The 19,069-nt window shown below is 40.6% G+C and overlaps 2 protein-coding genes across 2 annotated transcripts; both read left to right on the forward strand.

The window, feature by feature from the left end:
• Positions 1–3,678: 3,678 nt before the first annotated feature.
• On the forward strand, positions 3,679–10,037 carry LOC144639257 (methyltransferase-like protein 27). The gene is made up of 4 exons (XM_078498553.1): positions 3,679–3,908; positions 6,149–6,269; positions 8,108–8,486; positions 9,378–10,037. The coding sequence occupies exons 2-4, from the start codon at positions 6,162–6,164 to the stop codon at positions 9,569–9,571; spliced, it is 681 nt and encodes a 226-aa protein (XP_078354679.1). The 5' UTR covers positions 3,679–3,908; positions 6,149–6,161; the 3' UTR covers positions 9,572–10,037.
• Positions 10,038–12,222: 2,185 nt separating this feature from the next.
• LOC144639256 (methyltransferase-like protein 27) lies at positions 12,223–18,354 on the forward strand. The gene is made up of 4 exons (XM_078498552.1): positions 12,223–12,363; positions 14,657–14,862; positions 16,108–16,486; positions 17,787–18,354. Exons 2-4 carry the CDS (start codon positions 14,752–14,754, stop codon positions 17,978–17,980), a joined length of 684 nt encoding a protein of 227 aa, XP_078354678.1. The 5' UTR covers positions 12,223–12,363; positions 14,657–14,751; the 3' UTR covers positions 17,981–18,354.
• Positions 18,355–19,069: the final 715 nt, after the last annotated feature.

The following is a 19,069-nucleotide window of genomic DNA, read 5'->3' on the forward strand; positions in this document are numbered from 1 at the left end:
GTTGAGTCAGATTGTAAAACAATAAAACATGCAAGCAAGATTGAAATTCTCTCTAGATACTTATTCGTGTGTTTAATTGAGTGAAAAGTACTCTTGATGTTAATAGTTAGGTGTTGGATCATTAAAAATATAAAATTGAAATTTTGTAGGTGCGTAAGACATAAAAACTGTGCGACTTGCTTTCTAGAAATGACTGATCAATTGTTATATTCTTGTAACCTTGCCATTGTACAAACTGATGTAACGTTTCCAAGGAACCAGTTCTTACATGAAATATGTATCTATTACTAAAATATTTACTACAAGGAAAGTAACCGATGTAACTTAGTTGTTTTTAATTGTACACCTTAAATGTAACTTATAAGCTGTCTTTCTCGATTGAATTGGGCTCAAACGTACTACTTGGGCATCATTGCTTTTTAAAATTTATTTTCTATTTCCAGCCGTTTTTAACTGCAGAACTCGATTGTGTACATACGGGTGTCGATGGAAACAATAAGAGAAATTGAGGAACTACTTTTTGTAACCGCACTTTTTGAAAATAGTCTCGTTAGATTCTATTACGCACTAGTAAAACTCTGTCTAATTTTTCTGTCAAACTTTACCTGTTTTACTGACTTTTTACGATGTTTTAGTTGCAATGTTTAATTACTTTCGTAATACGTTCACACTTCGCACAAAGGTGTAAGGACCTTTTAAAAGCAAGATGCCGAAATATCATGTTTGTCCCCAACTCACGTTTCGTTAATGATATGGATAATTTCTAGGGGTAAACCCCTCCCACGAAACTGTTTTTCGCAAGTGTATTCTTGTAACACCTAAGCCTTTCCTAAAATTCTAACAACAACAATTATTGTAAATCTAAACATTACTCTAAACTATTATCTTGTAAACATGTTCCTTGTAAACTTTATAATGCTCGCGCGATCTTGTTTGGACCAAACTTGCCTGTCATGATATTAAAATTCGAGAAAAGACAGATCATTTAGGAAGAAACTTTTTCGAGGGTTCGTGGCCAAGGTGGCGTACGACGCAGTCGCAGTTGAACGTAGAACAAGCTGCGCATGAATTTACGTAAGCCTAAATTTGTAAGTTTAGTGTTTTTGGCAGTTGATTGACAGCTCAAGTTTGGCGCCTTTATAAGCGCGCGAGCAAGATCAATCGTGCAGAGTTGTAAAAGTTGCTGACCAGAACAGTTTGAGAGACTTAATAAAGCAAGTTGGCAGAACATGGAGTGTTGAAGTGGTTACTGCTAATCCCCGTCGTTTCTGCTTCAACAAGATCCAACTGAACGGAGATGATAAATTTAATATGAAGCGAAAAAGGCTAAAGATTAGCATAAAATTCAAAGTCGGGGGCTTTTTATGTCATGCTATATACTGTAATTAAATTAATTTAATAGAAACGAAAATTTTGTTTGCTTTTGATATATTTAAACTACACGAAAGTTGCTCTAAGATATAGATGACTTTAATTTCCTACAGAGTAGGACCAATCAAGATATATATGGCCACATTAAGAATGGTTGTATTAAAGTGAAATCAAAATATCTAGATAAAACAAAAAACATGAAAAAAGCTTGACAGTACAGTGCAAAAGACGGAAATAATGTCGATTTTCTAGTCGAAATATTGGCCATTAAAAAGTCTGCCTATATCTTAATTTCCGTCGTACTAGCCTTGCAGTCCAAATTGCTTGTTCGATTTAAGTTTTTGATGCGACCAACAGTTAAAAGGTCTAATTATATTGAAAATTTCTTTTATTGATAACTCCTCCAGTTTTAAATTAGAGGAAAACTTAATGTACTTAAGCTTCTCTTTGTCACCTTGCCGTCTTTCATCTTGTGTACCTCAATTTACTCTTTTTCAAGAACACTTTATTTTCTTAATTTATTGACCGAGTGTCCGAGTCACCCAATGAAAAATCTGATTTTCCTCTCCTCTTTTCTCAGTCCTCAAATCAAATATTTTCACTCGCTGCAAGTCGTCACGGGACTGTATGTAGTTGCCATAGGCAATTGTGATGTCTATAGCCTCAGTATCATTTTCGTCCCCCACACAGCGGTCAATCGCAGCGCGCGTGCGCAGTTCCTGTGCAATTCCCGCCAAAAATTTCCATACAAAGTCTTAAATTTTCTGAAAACTTTCGCTTTAAAGCCAAAAGTTAACGCCGTCCCTGGAAAGTTAAGATTTATACGCCGCTTATGGATTGGAAATTTGATAATTCATCTTCACTGAGTGTCCCAGCTTGAACTGTTCTTTCACCGTACTATTTCTTTAACAATTTCTTACAAAAGTTTGCCCACTTTCAAGTCGAAAGTTCGAGACGGCGAAGACCGGATGTGACGTCAACTTTTGCGTTTGACCGCTGTGAACTCGTCCCCATAGCCCTTTCGTTTCTCTTAGCCAGCTGGGCCTTGGCACGAGAAAACGAAGGGCTCTGGGGACACAGGATTTCCATTCCTAGATTCTAGGACTTCCGGTCTTCATGTATGCAGTCTCGATGTTTCAAAAGAATGTATGTGAGAGTCGTTACGTTTCTTACTTCCGTTTAGGAATTCTTTGTTCGAAAAGCCAATAAAAAAAATCGAATTAATTCAAAAATCCTTTGTCCCCAGATCCCTTCGTTTTCTCGTGCCAAGCCGGCTAAGAGAAACCGACGAAAGAGCTATGGGGACGAAAATGCCTCAGTATCAACCATAAGTCGCTCCGCGCGTTTGATGTCTTGATTTACAGTGTCCTTTGTATGTCCCTCTGACTGCCTTGTGGTGTTTCAATTCTTCCTTGGACATTTTTACAAGGGTCTCAGTACTAGTTTCGGAGATTTCGATCAGACTGAAATGTGTGTGTGTGATCTCTCGTTTATCCAGTTCAGTCAAGGCTTACAGTATCAGATAAGTGACGTACATAATGATGACTAATTATACGTACTCAATTTACAGTTAAGTAACTGAGAGATCGAAACGGGGAAACATATCAAAGCGGATGGCACATAGTGTTTAGTTTCAGTGGAAGCAGGAGACAATATTTGTAACCCCTGACATGTTGAGCGCTTTGATTTGTATTTCCCTTCCCAAATCATCCCCCTTCCCCCACCCCAACGTTTCCGTCTATTCTCGTCCCCAGAGTCTACGACCCTTCTGGTCTGCGCCAGGATCGATCCCTGGCGCAGACCAGATCGTGGACTCTGGGACGAGAATGGTTTCCGTCTTGAACCCGCTAATAAGTGAATACCATACCAAAATAGGCTCCCTAGTGGTTTGTAATGTGGTCTGCGGAGAAAGATCTGCGAGAACGCGCATGGCTCGCCGACTTCTTTTCCGCCCTATACTCAACTAAGACTTTGTAAAGGAGCGTCAATACTGATATACTGAACTGATTAACAAATTCAGTGAGTGTAGACGGAAAGAGAATCTTAGATAACAGACGAATTTACAAGATGAGATACTGCTCGACTTCTTTGTAATGCTTATAACAAGAGAGGATTTATCCTCTCTTGTTATAAAAGTGATTCTTGTTACAAAAATTGATCCACCGTCCACAGTCCAGTCCAAGTCGTTCTTGACAGGTTTATTCAGTGTTCGCATATCTCGACACATTTTTCTTTCTATTTTTTATTTATTTTCCTATTATTTTTGCAAGCTGCATAGTACGATTCTCGACTTCAGGGTTCAGGGTTTTTTCTTGAAGTTTTTCGACTTTCTTTCGCAAACTGTATTCCCTTTGTTGCAATGTTCGCGATGCCACGTCACAGCGCACGTGACATAACAAAGGTAACGCAACAGGCGTCTGGCTCTCATTGCACAATATCGCGCGTATAAATTGATCTTTTTCTTTCCAGTGATTTCACTTTCGCTTGTGCACCAGCTCGTTGTTGCTCCTTCCTGCCCCTCGTCTGCTATTTTATCGGTAAGTCTCATTTTATCCTTCTTTGTAGCTGGAAATTTTGGTTAGTGGTATCCTTCGCTAGCAACATTGGTCACCAATTTGTGCAAATTTTATAGTTTGATCCAGTTTATAAAATGTCGGAAGCGGAATTGTGCAAAAGTCTTTCAGGTCCATTGATGTTATCGGTTGTGGTTATTCCTCCCTCGTTCTGATTTTAGTCATTTACATGAATTTTAAAGTGTTTTTCAATGCTCATTTTGAGCCTTGGTCATAGGTGTTAAATTTAAAAAATTCGAGTCTTGGAGACGAAAATTTTAGCAGAATCCCGATTCCTCGATGCAAATTCTCGAAACTCCCGATTGCTCGAACCCCTTCGTTTCCCTTAGATACTACTTCTCTTGAATTGTTACCCCTGATCTCTCAAACCTGCCGATTTCTCGAAGCAAGTTTCCCCAGGACTGTTACGAGAAATCGTGACTCTACTGTACAGTTAGATCAAATTTGCGCAATTATAGCAAAATCCGAACGCGTACCTCGAAAGGAAAGAAGCTAGAATTGTGTTTTTTCCAAGAAATCTACTTTGCATGTTGACAGCACAATTTTGTCGACACGCTTAACACCATAAAATTGTTGCATTGAATTTAGGGTGGACCTCGATCGGACTGTTTTCTTTAAGAATCAGTCATCTGCATAATTATCTAACGATATATTCAATTTTATATAATATATAACCGAGTTTTTTCGCTTTTTTGCTTAATGTAGGATTTTCCAACTTTATTGTAGCGTTATTCTAGCATACTAAATTGAAACATGCTGTTTTATACGTGTTAGTTGTTCATTTAGTGCTAGCCTTCGTCCAATTTGCATTGCGTCGCAAATGTATTCGGGTCGCAGAGACAAAATCTTTTTGCGTTTTGCATACCAATTACTATTGTCTAGAAAGGTAAATAATGTGTGTTTGTAGGTTGAGCAAAAAAAACCCGAACCATTAATAAAATTAAATTGAAAAACCATCGAAATCTTCGTTGTTTCTACGACCATTTCGCTGTAAGAAGGAATTTATGGAGATTCGTGTAAATTCTCGTTGAACTGGTTGTGGAACAGGCTTGTGTGTTGTTTTGACGGAGTCAACACAGGATTTTTTGTCGTCTGTGTTTTTTGAACTACTCTTAGCATCTCGCCGCTTCTGCACGGCAGAAAAAGCCGCTATTACTAAGGGTAGATTATGGTAAAATTGGTAAAGAACGCAAGCGGATAACTTAGTGATTACAGTACATGAAATTTCGAAATTCTAACCCAAAAGTTCATTAGATATGCCATCGCTTGTAATTATGCACCTGACTGCCAGGTTTTTCCCGTTAGAGCCCTGTACAATTCCGGCTTAAGGTTATTGTGCTCCCCATGCACAGGGCAGAAAGCTGTTGTTTTATCGGCACCGTGCCAAAGCCCTTTGTATGGTTTAATTTGTTACTGATTGCTTCCTTAACTCTCCTTACGTGTTCCGAGTAGACAATACTTCATGACAATATCATAGAATTTTTGACAGCTTGTCACGCGCCAGTCAATCAGCTGTAAACATAGTAATTAATCTGTCCCAGAGGTTTGTTTTCGAAGATTCGCCGCTCTCGTTTCTTCGGCTTAAGGCCGGCGATGCTCGACTTGTCCGATCTCGAAGCAATCGCCTGCCTTCGATGCAAGAAAAAAATCTCTGTATCTAGAGTCAGCTCAAGCTTAAAAGCTCGACGTTATTTCTATATCGCCGAAAATGTCTTCCCAAGTATTGAGTGGTAGATCGAGGCTTAAATTTTCTTCCACTTTTCGAGCAGTCCGCAAAAATTGAAAGCCGCTGATGGTACTGAAATCTACCGAACTTTTAAAAGGCGGAAATCCGGTTGCGTTCTTTCTTTCTATCTAGAGGGACCTTAAGGGGTACAATGGGAACGGGTTGGGCAAATGTTCACTGGGAAAATTGATTTGGGTCCCTGGGACTGTGATTCACAAACAAAATTAAAAGAAATGGAATTGGAATTTTTTTATAGTGTTACTTGATATTTTACATAGTTTAAAATATTTTTTTCTTTCTTTCCGAGTTCTTTCTTACTTTCTTTCTTTCATTTGCTTGCTCTCTTGCTTTCTTACTTCCCAATCCCTGTTTGTTTCTTTTTCTTTTCTTTCACCCTCGTTTCCTTCATGTTTGTGCCTTTCTTGGTTTGATTTGTGTATCATTGACTGACTGACTGACTGATTTATTTTTGATCCAGAAAACTCCAGAAAATGACGAACGAAATCAAATACCCCAAGCGCTTCTTGGACTTGAACATGAATTCCCCAGTGGAGGATTCAAAAATGGCTTACGATGAAATGGCTCCATGTTGGGAAAAGGTAACTATGAAATGAAGGCGCTGTGATTTAGAGAGTAGCTGACGTTTTACTTTTGGAAGGCGGCGAGCCAAGCTGACTCGTCCCCAGACCTCTCACGCCGGGCATGATGGCAGACTGGAAGCGAGGCGCCGAGGAAGGCATGCAGGAGAGGATCCATGGTAGTTTTTAAAAATGTTAATTTTTCCAGGGCCCTTATTGATAACAGCACTTTTATGCTGATAAGGCCACCCTGGTTAAATAATATTAATTAATTATTAATTATTCATAGCAAAAACCAAAATTTCGATAATTAGCGGGGGTTCAGTTTTGAACAAAAAAAGAAATCTTTTGGTGGGCTAGGATGCTTTTTATCTAAAAAAATCGTTTTCTAGCATTTCTTGGCCTTTATTTTGAAGAGCGTTTGTGTCTGAAAAGCTTTAAGAGCATATCAAAAATGCCGCATGATTACTGAGCAAAACAACTGTTCCAATCAGAACGATATGAAACACAACGACTGTTTACTGTTATCAAAATAAGATTTCTTAATATATTTCACTTTCGAGAATCAGTAATAATTCATACTACTGTCGCATTCTCCTCTAGCAAGTTAAGTGGAAAACACAATTTGGTACTGAATTTGTAAATGGCGTGAAGGGATAAAATCATAATAGGAGGGGATTATCTAGCCTGCGTTGCAGACGAACTAAACCCTGCTATACCGAGGTTTTGTGACACGTCCGGTCGCGACGCAGGCTAGGGATTATCGCGAGGTGGCCTAAGATAATAGTCTCAACATAACACGTGGACTGACTGACCCTTAAGAACATGGCACAATAGCATTGGGAAGGCACTCGCCATTCGCCTCTAAAAGTGTCTATAAAGCTATTTTTTCTGAATACTGGAAACCTTACTATTTAACAAAGTTTGAGAATTGTTGTTTAAAAATTGTCGCTAAAGATGCGCTTTTTGCCTTTAGAAGTCGCATTCGCATCGCGCGGCCAAAGCATTACGTGAAGTAAAAGTGTGACGTCAGTTTCTATGCAAAAACTCAAGAAAATATGGCAGACAGTAAGAAAAGAGAGCGTAGCGGGAAAAATTGGCAACATTTTGATTTTTAAAGTTTGTCGTTCGCCATCCGTCTTAATCTTTGTCTTTCGAACCCGTTCGTGGTTATTTTTTTACTCCGTTGGTATTCTTCTACGTTAGAAAACTATTATTTTGATGGGAACTGTAATGCAATTTGTTTCCGCGCGTCTCAAACAAAAGCGATATTAATTTATAGCCGTTACTTGATTTCTGTCCGCAAATTAAAGTTTCATCTTCCTTCAGATGTTTACAGATAATGTTTTTGATGGGTTAAGTTGGCTATCAATAAATTCAGAACAGTTTAATCCAAAAATTTGCGAAATCCCCGTTACGTAGCCCAGGCCTACTCTGGGACCCAAAGTCTCCGTAACTTTGGGCGACTTAAGGCGACTTTAGGTGATTTTAGCTCATTTTGTCCAAAATTACGGGCGATTTTGGGCGACTTTAGGCGACTTTGGGCGATTTTGAGCGACTTTAGGCGATTTTAGATGACCTTTAAGGCAATTTTAGGTGACCGACCTAAGTACAGTTGTTGTATACATGTACATGGTAATCATCCTGGTACACCATAAAGCATTGTTACAGAAAATATCTATACTTAGAGCGACTTTGGGCGACTTTAGGCGACTTTGGGCGACTTAATGCGATTTTGGGCGACTTTGGGCGATTTTGGGTTCCAGAGTAGGCCTTAGCCCACTTTAAGAATGCGATAAATTTATGATGACGATTAAACGGACTAAATATTTTTGTCTGGTTGTTCGTTATTGTTTTAGATCAGTGACAACGTAGGTTACAAAGGCCACATCCTGTGCGTGGAAGCATTTGATCGCGCCATGAACACCGCTGACGTCTTTCCCAACCCGAAAAAAGACATGAAAATCCTTGATGCCGGGGCTGGCACAGGAGGCATTGGAGAAATGCTGAAAGCCAGAGGGTACACCAATGTCGATGCGCTAGACATCTCTCAGGAAATGCTGAACCTAGCTAAAGGCAAGGGCATTTACAAGAGGCTGATCTGCGCCCCATTGGTGGACACGCATATGAATGAGATCCAAACCGCTGAATACGACGTCGTGCTGTGCGCGGGCACCATCGTGTATGGACAAGTGAAACCTGGGGCAATCGAGGAATGTGCACGATTTGTAAAACCTGGTAAGTGCCTGATTATGAGATATAAGGAATTTGCACACTATTTTGGTCGATGTTGTCCACAGTTGAGAAAACCATTAGATATCAGCTTGTATAAGCGTGTCAGTGATGTTTCCCCTAAGTTGAAGTGACATGACAAAAATGTTTGACTCAAGTAACCTATCTAACCACTGAGTGCGAACACCCTGAAACAACTTGTCACGTTCTTTCCTACCCAGTTTAATAAAACTCTCTCAGAATTCATATCCATAGGGATCCAGGGTATGGTTTTTCTTTGGGGAGGGGGGGGTGGGGGGGCACATAATTGTAGAACTAATAATAATAGGGAAGCAACCCCCGGTCGGGGACCAGCATGCGAGCTGATTCTCCCCTCGCCCCCTCCATCGACATCATCTGAACGACTTTCAGATATTATTCGATTGCCAAACATACTTCGTCACGCAACGTTTTCTGTATTGCGTGACGTCCCAAAGTAACGGCGTCGTTTACTGTTAAAATTTTCCGTTATCGTTACGTTTACCGTCTCTTGGGAGGCAAGGTAGCCTATATATAGCTAACGGTTTGTGCGCTGGTCTCTGGATCGAGCGGTCCGGGGTTCAAACCCTGGCCGGGGTCACTGCATTGTGTTCTTGGACAAGACAGTTCACTCTCATAGTGCCTCTCTCCACCCAGGTGTATCAATGGGCCTCTCTCCACCCAGGTGTATCAGTGGGTACCGGCGAATTTAAAGCTGGGGAGTAACCCTGTGATGAACTAGCATCCCATCCAGGGGGAGTAGAAATACTCATAGTCGCTTCATGCTACGGAAACCGGGATAAGCTCCGGCCTGACGAGCCACCAGGCTCGAACGCGGACTTAATTAACCTCTTTGCCGTCTCCTGTGTATTTCTTTAGGTGGTCTGTTTATCTTCACCATCCGCTGTGACTCGTATGATCCAGTGGAGTACGGATTCAGCGCCACGTGCGAGAAGCTGGAGCAAGCTGGCAAATGGCGTCAGGTGCTCAAAGAGAAACGCGAGCTTCACACCACACCGAACGAGGAAAGATTTCGGTTCTGCTACCTCATCACTTTCAAAGTACTGCAGTGATTCGTGGTGGATATGTTGTGGTTCAATTTTATCCTTGGTTCAAATATATTTTTTCCTTTGTTTTAATCTCATTTTCATTCATTACCTTTCCCAAAAACAAAGGAAAAAAAAACGAACCAAGGATAAAGTTGAACCACAACAGATGCAGCTCACAACTTGCAAGGAACCGTTACTTCACAGCACACCCTTCTGGAGTGTTACAAGAGTCGTTGAAATCTTATTATAAGAAACCTTTGGAAAATAGATCTGAGTAGGCATACGAGACGAGATTTGATGATGAGATTTGATGATTTGATGATCGTAGTTAGTTCTCATTGAAGATTTACCCCATACGGTACCAGTTTAAATTCAAGTTTTGCAAGCAACATAATCGTCGTTAGTTGCTTGTAGTTAGCTTTGCATTGTATAAATGTGAAAGTCTGAAGTTTGCTTAGGGACGGACCATTATTTTCTTGGAGGGGGGGGGGGGGGGATAAAAAATTTCCTCAGCAAACTTTTTTTTAGTTTATGCACTTCTGCAAACATTTTAATTCGAAATGCGAGCTATGTTTTGTTATACATATCGTGTTTGCAAACAATTTATTTTGTCTTTCGAGGCCCTGCAAACAATTTTTTTTCAATATTTTTCATTCCCCCCCCCCCTCCAAAAAATAATGGTCCGTCCCTTAACTTTTGAAAGCCTTTTTGGCCGTTAGTTTTTCGAAGTAATTTGTTGTAATTCACAGCGTCCGTTACATTTTTCCCGCCAAAATGGCACTGGTACACACCGCGTACTCTTTTTTTACCATATTTGGCAAATCTCGTAGTCGTACAGTCGTAGTCTGATCTAAAGGTCTTTAGTATTGTCAATTTGCTAGTGAACAATGATCAAGACATAACATATATTTTGAACGTGCACTGGACGTGTGGAATAATTGTAAATTCTAATGCTTAAATAAAAAATAGAACGCAACAAAGCTGTCCTTTACTTGACCACCCTATTAAATTGTAGATCTTTTATAGATAAAAATTTTGCATGTAGATGTCTAAAATTCTGGATCAAAGGAATGAGCGCGATATTTCGAGGAATTAAATACGGTAATCCTGAAAGAAAACGTAACCGCCTCCTCCGCTGGGGTACTTCTTACATAAGCCATATAGGTATGCTCGGCGCAAAATGGTATGGCTTTTGGTCTCAAGTAGGGTATAGTTTTTGGCCTTTTTGGTATGAAATAGGATATGGCTTGTGCGCTTTGGTCAGCAATTACGTAAAACTTTTGCAAGAAACTGTTCAGCCTGTGAACAGGCTAGAAGCTATTCAGCTATGCTTGTTATTGTTCATCCCTTTAAAAGTGCGTTTTAAAAACGTCGGTTATTTATACCCTTTTGCTATAAGTTTGGAACCGTATTCCGTAAGTTTTTCCGTCCGTATTTTTGCCCTGTTCTACAGTGTAATAACATGGCATATTTGCGCGTTCTTTTGCCCTAATATGGTAAAATAGCGCAATAGTGGAATAATTAAAAGGAAAAATTAACGCAAGCCAAAGCGGATTAGGATGGAAGGGAAAGCTATTCCAAAACTGACAGCAGTTCATTGGACACCAGAAGGGAAAGGACAGAGAGGACGACCAAGAACAACTTGGAGGCGGACTACACCTGGGGAGACATCGAAAAGAAAGCTCGTGACAGGCATGTTTGGAGAAGCTTTGTCGCTGCCCTTAGCGCCAACGGCGTATAGGGCAGTAAGTAAGTAAGTAAAGCGATTTCTGGGTACAGTCTTGCCTGAAATAGGCTATCGATTTTGGGTTCTGGCCTGAAATAGTGTAGGGAAAATCGTATACTGTATTTTGCTCTGAATGCAAGACTTTCAGAAAGCGGGCCGCACACCGGTACCCCAACAAAATTTTCGACAGTAATTCCACCCCCCGGCGCAACAGACGGAGTGATATGAATTCGGTTCACACACTCTTTCAACTATTTGAGATGTCATCACGACGACGTCCGCCTGGCTCTTTTTTTTTAAGAATATTCTTTGCTTTCGCAATAGTTTCTTTTTCTTAGTTGTTTTTCTTATATTATGTGAGCTGATTCACATAAAATAATTACAATAATGATGAAATATACCGTATTTATTCGATTAAGCGCCCAGCCTCGAATAAGCGCCCACCCCACCCCTTAAAAATAGGAAACAAGAGGAATTTTGATTATTATTGAAGTTGAGATTGAAATTGACTAAGTACTACTAATAGACTAATAATAATAATAATTAATGAACTTATATTGCGCAAGTATCAATCAAGGATTTTCACTTGCGCATTACAATATTTATAAAAATATAAATTACTAACTGGTCCTAAAATTAATAAAAATACTAAAATACATGACAAGTGTAAAATTACAATCAAAGACCGAGTTTTTTACTGAAACTCTCAATGAACAGTTAAAATTTAGCTTTGGTACATCTTCACGTTTAGTTATTATACATTGTTTTCTTGCAAAATAAATGTACTACTTGCTAAAAGTAATGAAAATTTAATAAGCGCCCAACCTCGAATAAGCGCCCACTCTCAAGTTCCAAAAATTTAATAAGCGCCCAGAGCGCTTAATCGAATAAATACTGTATTTGCAATGCTAATTGTAGCCGGAGGCAAAATATTAAAGCCCAGTAGCTGACGGTCGCGTGGTCAGTCTAGCGTTAGTCACGCAACCTTTATTGCACAACTCCAGGAGCTATTTGTAGAAGGCGTAGGATTGTGCAATAAAATCCTTTTGTGAGTTTCGGCTTTAGTCCAGTCTGTGGAATCGAGAGAGACGTAAGTATAAATTGTATCTGCCATTTTCAAAGCATGTCTCCCTTTAACGATTTGACGCCAGTATTTAATATTCATTATAGAGGGTCTATCATAGGGGGTTGTTCATTTCGCCAAACCGCCATATTTTGTTGTTCCTAGACCGCAAACAGCTTTCGTTTACTCTTAAGACCGAAACCGCCAGATAAATACGAATGTACTCCCAAACCTACACTCAAAATTGGCTTACACCGCCAGCTTATAATTGAACCCATTTATATACGCACTTTCAGCCGTCCGATTCCTTCAATTTTAAGTAACATATCACTACTGTGCAACAAATGCAAACTGTAAACCCGCAGACTTACATGTAACTCCGATTAGCCTGAATAGCACCGTGGTTTGCCTGAATAATGCTCCGGTTAGCTTTGTTTACGGTTAGCTCTCAATAATGGTAATGGACACGATATTTACTTGAGTTTTGCGAGACTGTGGGTCTGCGTTCTGCATTTGTCGCAAACCTCGACACACCGCTATCATTTCGGTCGAAAAAATGTTGAAACATGGAACACTCGCTCCAACAGAATGCAGTAACTACCTATGCATCAGCAATTCTAGCGGTTCACCGATAAATCAATCGATCTATTCCCGGTTCAAAACTGATATCATGCAAGATCTACCACAAAGTGTTGCGTGATATCTTTACCGTAGGCGGTGTTGCGTGACGATGTCAGCAATAATTAACAGTCAGAACGCACGAAAATGTTTTAGGGCCATTTGCATGGAAAGAGGATGATCCTAGCACTAGGATCATCCTCCTTCCATGTAAAATAGAATGATCCTAGCGCTAGGATGATCCTGCAACCCTTCGCATGTAAACTGAAAGCTGAAAACATGTGGCGCTCAGATGATCCTAGTACTAGGATCGTCACATTTTACATGAAAGGAGGATGATCCTAGTGCTATAATCATCCTTGTCGCTCACCGCTATCATTTCGATCGAAAAGTATAGAGTGTAGAGGAGTGTGGGGTTTCTCCGTTGCAGCTTACCTTCCAGCATTTTTCAAATGATCCTTCCGTCCCTCCCCTACTTACATATAAGGTACTCAGCTTAATGTCACGAGCATTTAGTTCGCAGATTTTTGGTCTCAAATGTTCTGAAATTAGTGGTACGAAACTAAACCCATAAAAAATTATCTTGAACATATAAAAGAAGATATAACCTTATTTTGCGGATAGAAATCAACCTCCGACTATAAATATTTTTTATTTGCTGACGGGCGGAAACAACTTGAAAGCGTTAGCGTAACTTTTTCAAATTGCAATCCGTTTCCATCCGAAGCATCTGCAGCCAAAGATGCTCGTTAACAGTTTCAGTGCTCTAATATAGCAATTTGTAATAAAAATGGACTATTATTTTTAGGTTTCTTGCGACACAAATATTATTACAAATATATTTCGCCGGTCTGGGGTGGATAGTGGAACTGTAAGGATTAATAACAAAATTTAGACCGAATAACTCACGGCCAGAGGTCTTCGTGTACAAATATTATGGCTAGAACTCAGCATCGAACGATTCAGGTTCTAGCGTTGGCAGGGGTTCAGTTGGGTTGTGTTCTTGGGCACTCTCACAGTGCCTTTCCCAACCCAGGGGTATAAGTGGATACCGGCGAATTTAATGCTGGGGGGAAGTGACAATAGAAAGCAAGGGACCGCGGACGAAAATGCTGCTGGTGTACGTAGGAGCTGGCGACAGCTCTAATCAGCCAAAAAAATACAGAGACAAGATAAGCAAAGCTGACACTACGTAGAAATGAAAAAACCTTAACGGGACAACGACATGATAGAGTCCAAACTGAAAGTCAAAAATGCAAACTCTGGACAGCTGTTTCGACCTGATTGGGTCTTTTCAGCAGAGTGTATGCCGCACAGAATAGGACAACCAGCGCAAAGACAGTTGTCTATAAAGTGCTCGTGGTAATGACAATCCGGATGGGCTCAAATTCAAACACCCGCCCACTGATCATAGCCGCGTGACTATTACTCACGCGAAACCCTGCATTAACTAGTATCCCATCCAGGGGGAGTAGAAATGCTCCTGGTCGCTTAATGCTACGGAAACCGGGTAAGATTCGGCCTAACGGCCCTTGGCCCGAACGCAGACATATCCTAACTTACAATGTTACAGTTAACATGCATAAAGGAATAGTTGTAATATTACTTGTAACGTTTTGACTAACTTTAGGACTGAAAAGGTATAAGAAAATGGAAAGCGAAATTAGACTTGCTAATCGAGATTTCTTCGATTTATTTTCAGCTACTCGAAGGAATTTTCTGTGATCGAGATCAGGTGTCCTTCAGATTTTCAATCGTGTTTAGATTCAGTTGAACAATTTGCCAAGTACTGTAGACATGGCAACCGAAATGGACACCAAGAGACGTTTCGTGATACTACCAGGCATGAACGCGACCTTGGAAGAAACCAAAATGGCGTACGATGAACGGGCTTCATACTGGCATGAGGTAAATACGCAAGTGCATTAGGAGCTATACAATAATTGGGTTGGAAGACATAGACTAGTTATGCAACGCTTTCGAGTGGTATACTATGGAATATCCCACGAGTCACTTGTATTTTCTCGGTATACACACGAGCCTTTAGGCGAGTGTGTATGCCAAGAAAATACAAGTGACAAGTGAGATATTCCATAGTATACCACGAGAAAGTGTTGTGTAACTATTTTATACCATGCCATAGAAAATACGCTTACTAAATTTCGTCGAGAATACAGTCGCAGCGCACGATGGGAAGGTTGAGTTGAATACCGTCGAATATACAACGGCTTTCCTGTATTCTGATTGGCTGTATTTTCTATGGCATGGTATAAAAGGCGGGGGTAAACGTGAATTTGAGTGAAGTTTTAAGAGGTTTAAAGAAGGGATAAAAAATGGAACACCGCCAGACAGTTGACCCCCACGCAAGAGCACCCCAGGTTGACAGGGGACTGTTTTGGTGTCTATCTACTAATTTTGGCGCCGAGTGAAATAAATGATAGCAATCAGTCATCGCTAAGGCTAAGGGATATGATGAAAAGCCCCCCCCCCCCTCCCCTTACTCTCCCCGCTCGCTGGCCTTATTCTTCTATACCGCCGACCTCTTCCCATCCCATGTTTTAGAGAACCCGCCTACAGGCTAAAAGCTAAAAGCGTCTGAAAAAATAAAATAATTCTCTAACAACTCTTTTAGATAAAACAGACCATTTGTTTGACTGTCTTTACACATGTGATGTAAATCTTGAGACTTAACTTAAAATGACTGTATCTTAATATAGTAAATGGTTTTAACCCAGGAGTATCAGTAGGTCCTACAGTGTGATCTGACAAACGAGCCGAAAACAGAACGACCTAATTTGACTGACAATGGACGGAACAGAACGACTTAATTTGACAAACAAACAAACTTTACACGAGTCTTAAGCCAATAACATCACGGCTCAACTGACCAATCAATTTCAACGGACCAGACTTATAACATCATCGACTGACAACAACTTTTCACTTGACTCTGAAGATGACTTCCGCTCAGGTTGTCGAAACGTCAGTCACCAACAACAGTTCTTCTCAGAACTACTCTCACCCGGACGATCACACTATAGTAATACGACCGACTGTAACTTAAATCAGTTCGATTGGGGTTCTGCCGTGTCTTTAGCTTACAAGGGTCCGAGTTGACGAAAAACTATCCTGGTGTCACTTTTTTTTTTGCAGATCAGCGACAATTCGGGCTACAAAGGCCATATACTGTGTGTGGAGGCGTTTGATAGAGCCATGCAGTCTGCAGATGTCTATCCCAACCCGAGAAAAGACATGAAAATCCTTGACGCCGGCGCTGGTACAGGTGCGATTGGAGAAATGCTAAAAGCCAGAGGGTACACTAATGTTGATGCGCTAGACATTTCTCAGGAAATGCTGAATTTAGCGGCACCCAAGAATCTTTACAAGAAACTGATCTGTGCTCCTTTGAAGGACACGTACATGAAGGAGGTCGAGACCGCTGAATATGACGTCGTGCTGTGCGCGGGCACCATCGTGTATGGACAAGTGAAGCCTGGAGCGCTGGAGCAATGCGCACGATTCGTAAAGCCTGGTAGGTGAATAACTTAGCTATGGTTGTACCTTAAATTCAACTTACTGGTTTACACATACTACGTAAGGATGAGCATAAAACACAAGGGTTTTTATACGTGTGATTACCATAAGCCGTGTTGGAGAGGCGGTGGCCTAATGGTTTAATTATAGGGCTGGAATTCGGATCGAGCGGTCCGGCTTCGAGCCTTGGCCGGGGTCATTGTGTCGAGTTCTTGGGCAAGACAGTTTACTCGCACAGTGTCTCTCTCTACCCAGGTGTATAAAGGGGTACCGGCTGGTGGGTTACCCTGCGATGGACTAGCATCCCATCCAGGGGAGAGTAGAAGTACTTCTAGTCGCTTTATGCTACGGAACCGGTACAAGCCCCGGCGGTATAGGCCAGCATACGTAAGCGCAGTCTCTAGGCTTGTGCGTACGTTGTACATGTCAACCATGCTTTATAGGCTGCCGAAAGGTTTTATAAAAGACCGCATGTGTTTGTGTTATCCCGGGCAACATGTTCACGTGCGACCCAACGACGCAAACTTAAGCGCAAGCACAAGAAAAAGGAAATATTTACATTTCTAGTAATAATGTTAATGCTTGCACCTCCCCCCTCCCTCCGACCTGAGTAGACTCTCATGTTAAAGGGACGGGGATGTTCGTCGTCTCGTTTAGGGGCATGAATTGCGGATTTAAGTCTCACTGACGGCGTTCGGTCTGTTTTATAATGGTATCTTTTAGGGGTCATTAAACCTTGAGCCACCACCAGATTGTTTTTCGTGGGTTACGTTGCCTAACACTAATTTCAAAACAGTTTAGACCAAAAATCATGTCGTAGCTTCTTTAAACTCCTGAAATAGATCAATTATCTTTGCACATTTTAAGGAAGATATAACCTTAATTTGTGGATAGAAATAAAACCACGGCTATAAATATCGTTTTTTTTTTTGAAGACACGCGGAAACAACTTGAAAAGTTCAGCCATAATTTTTCAAGTTGTAATCCATTTCCAACCTAGCCATTCGCAGCCAAAGACGCTTGTTAACAGTGTCAGTGCTCTAATATTAGCAATTGTTAATAAAAATGGACCATTATTTTAAGGTTTCCTACGGCACAAATATATATTTTGGCTGTCCAAAAATATGTTAAAATACATGACAAAGTCCCTTTTAAAGAGCGACCCCGCCTATTATCATGGTAGTCCCCACCCCTGGGGGCGTGCGCTTACGGTCCGTAGGTCGCCCCGGTTTTTGCGTCGTTTGCACATATAAACCAGTCTTCAGTTAGCCTCTCTTTTTTACTTATTTTCATCACAGGTGGTCTGTTTATTTTCTCCATCCGTGTGGACTCGTATGATCCCGAAGGTCTTGGATACAGTGACAAGTGTGAAGAGCTGGAAAAAACTGGTAAATGGAGTCTGGTGCAAAAAGAGAAACGGGAGCTACACGCCACGCCACAAGAGGAAAGATATCGATACTGCTATCTTATCACTTACAAAATACTGAAGTGAACAATAGTGAAAAATGCACAAGACGACGAAGATGGTTTCTTTAATTTACCGAGACCGCATTTCAAATTCAAATTTAGCGTATTTGTAAATGTTTGAACTTTAAGGTTAGAATTGAACACTTTTAGCTTATTTCTTTATGATAGGGTGGGTGCCGTTGTACGAACTGTGGCGTAATTGTTCATTCTTTTGGCTCCGTCCCCTTTTGTTATCGTTGTGTTGTGTCGTTGTCTTGGGCAAGCAACGAAGAATGAAGAACGATCTTTCGTAATTTGTTTCGTTTGTTAGTAGGTTAATTTGTTAGCTTGTATTCCCTTTTTCTTTACTTTATAAGAAACAAAATTAAATATACCACTTGAATTTATTGTTTTAAGGCATTTATTTTTTATTGTTATTACTTGTTTTTTTTAATAGAGCACTGCTATCATTTACCCTTACTATAGTTTTCTTCTCCACCGCCCGCCTATAATAGCCCTGCAAATTGCGGGAAGCAACTGATGTAATGTAACTTAGAACAACAAAGAAAATGTTTGTTGTTGTTGTAACGTATTTGCAGAGTGGTGGTGGTGGTGGTGGAGGGGGGCAATCATGAATCACGAGCTGCCTCGTACCCAGACGCCTCTCTCTTGTTTTGGGGGACATGGGCGCGCAAGGGAGGAAGGGAAGGCGAAAGGAAGAGAGACGGCGTCTCGCTCCCTTCACCGCGGTCAAACGTCTCAGGCACCTTTTCTTTCTATTTCGGGGAATTTTGTACATATTCAAGTGTTAGTATGAGCAAGAATCGATAAAATAGTTACTGAACGTAAACATATTCCCATTTCCTTAGGTAAAAGAGTCTTTGTAAAATTTAAATGTTCCGCATCCGCACCAAAGTGCTTTGACAAAATGGCGACGACAAGTCCGCTTTGTGCTATTTTCAAACACGTAGAACTTTTTTAGTAAAGCTCCAAAAAACTAGTAAATCGTCAGGATACAGGTAATGTACCAATCTTTGTACTGTGAAAATTAAAACCTTATCTTTAAGGTACTTTTCTTGTTTTTTGCGTATTTCTTTCATTTGACCGCGGTCGACTCGCTCCCTTTCCTTCTCCT

The sequence above is a fragment of the Oculina patagonica genome, chromosome 14 (genome assembly GCF_052425735.1).
Source record: "Oculina patagonica isolate OP01 chromosome 14, crgOcupat, whole genome shotgun sequence".
Taxonomy (NCBI): Eukaryota; Metazoa; Cnidaria; class Anthozoa; order Scleractinia; family Oculinidae; genus Oculina; species Oculina patagonica.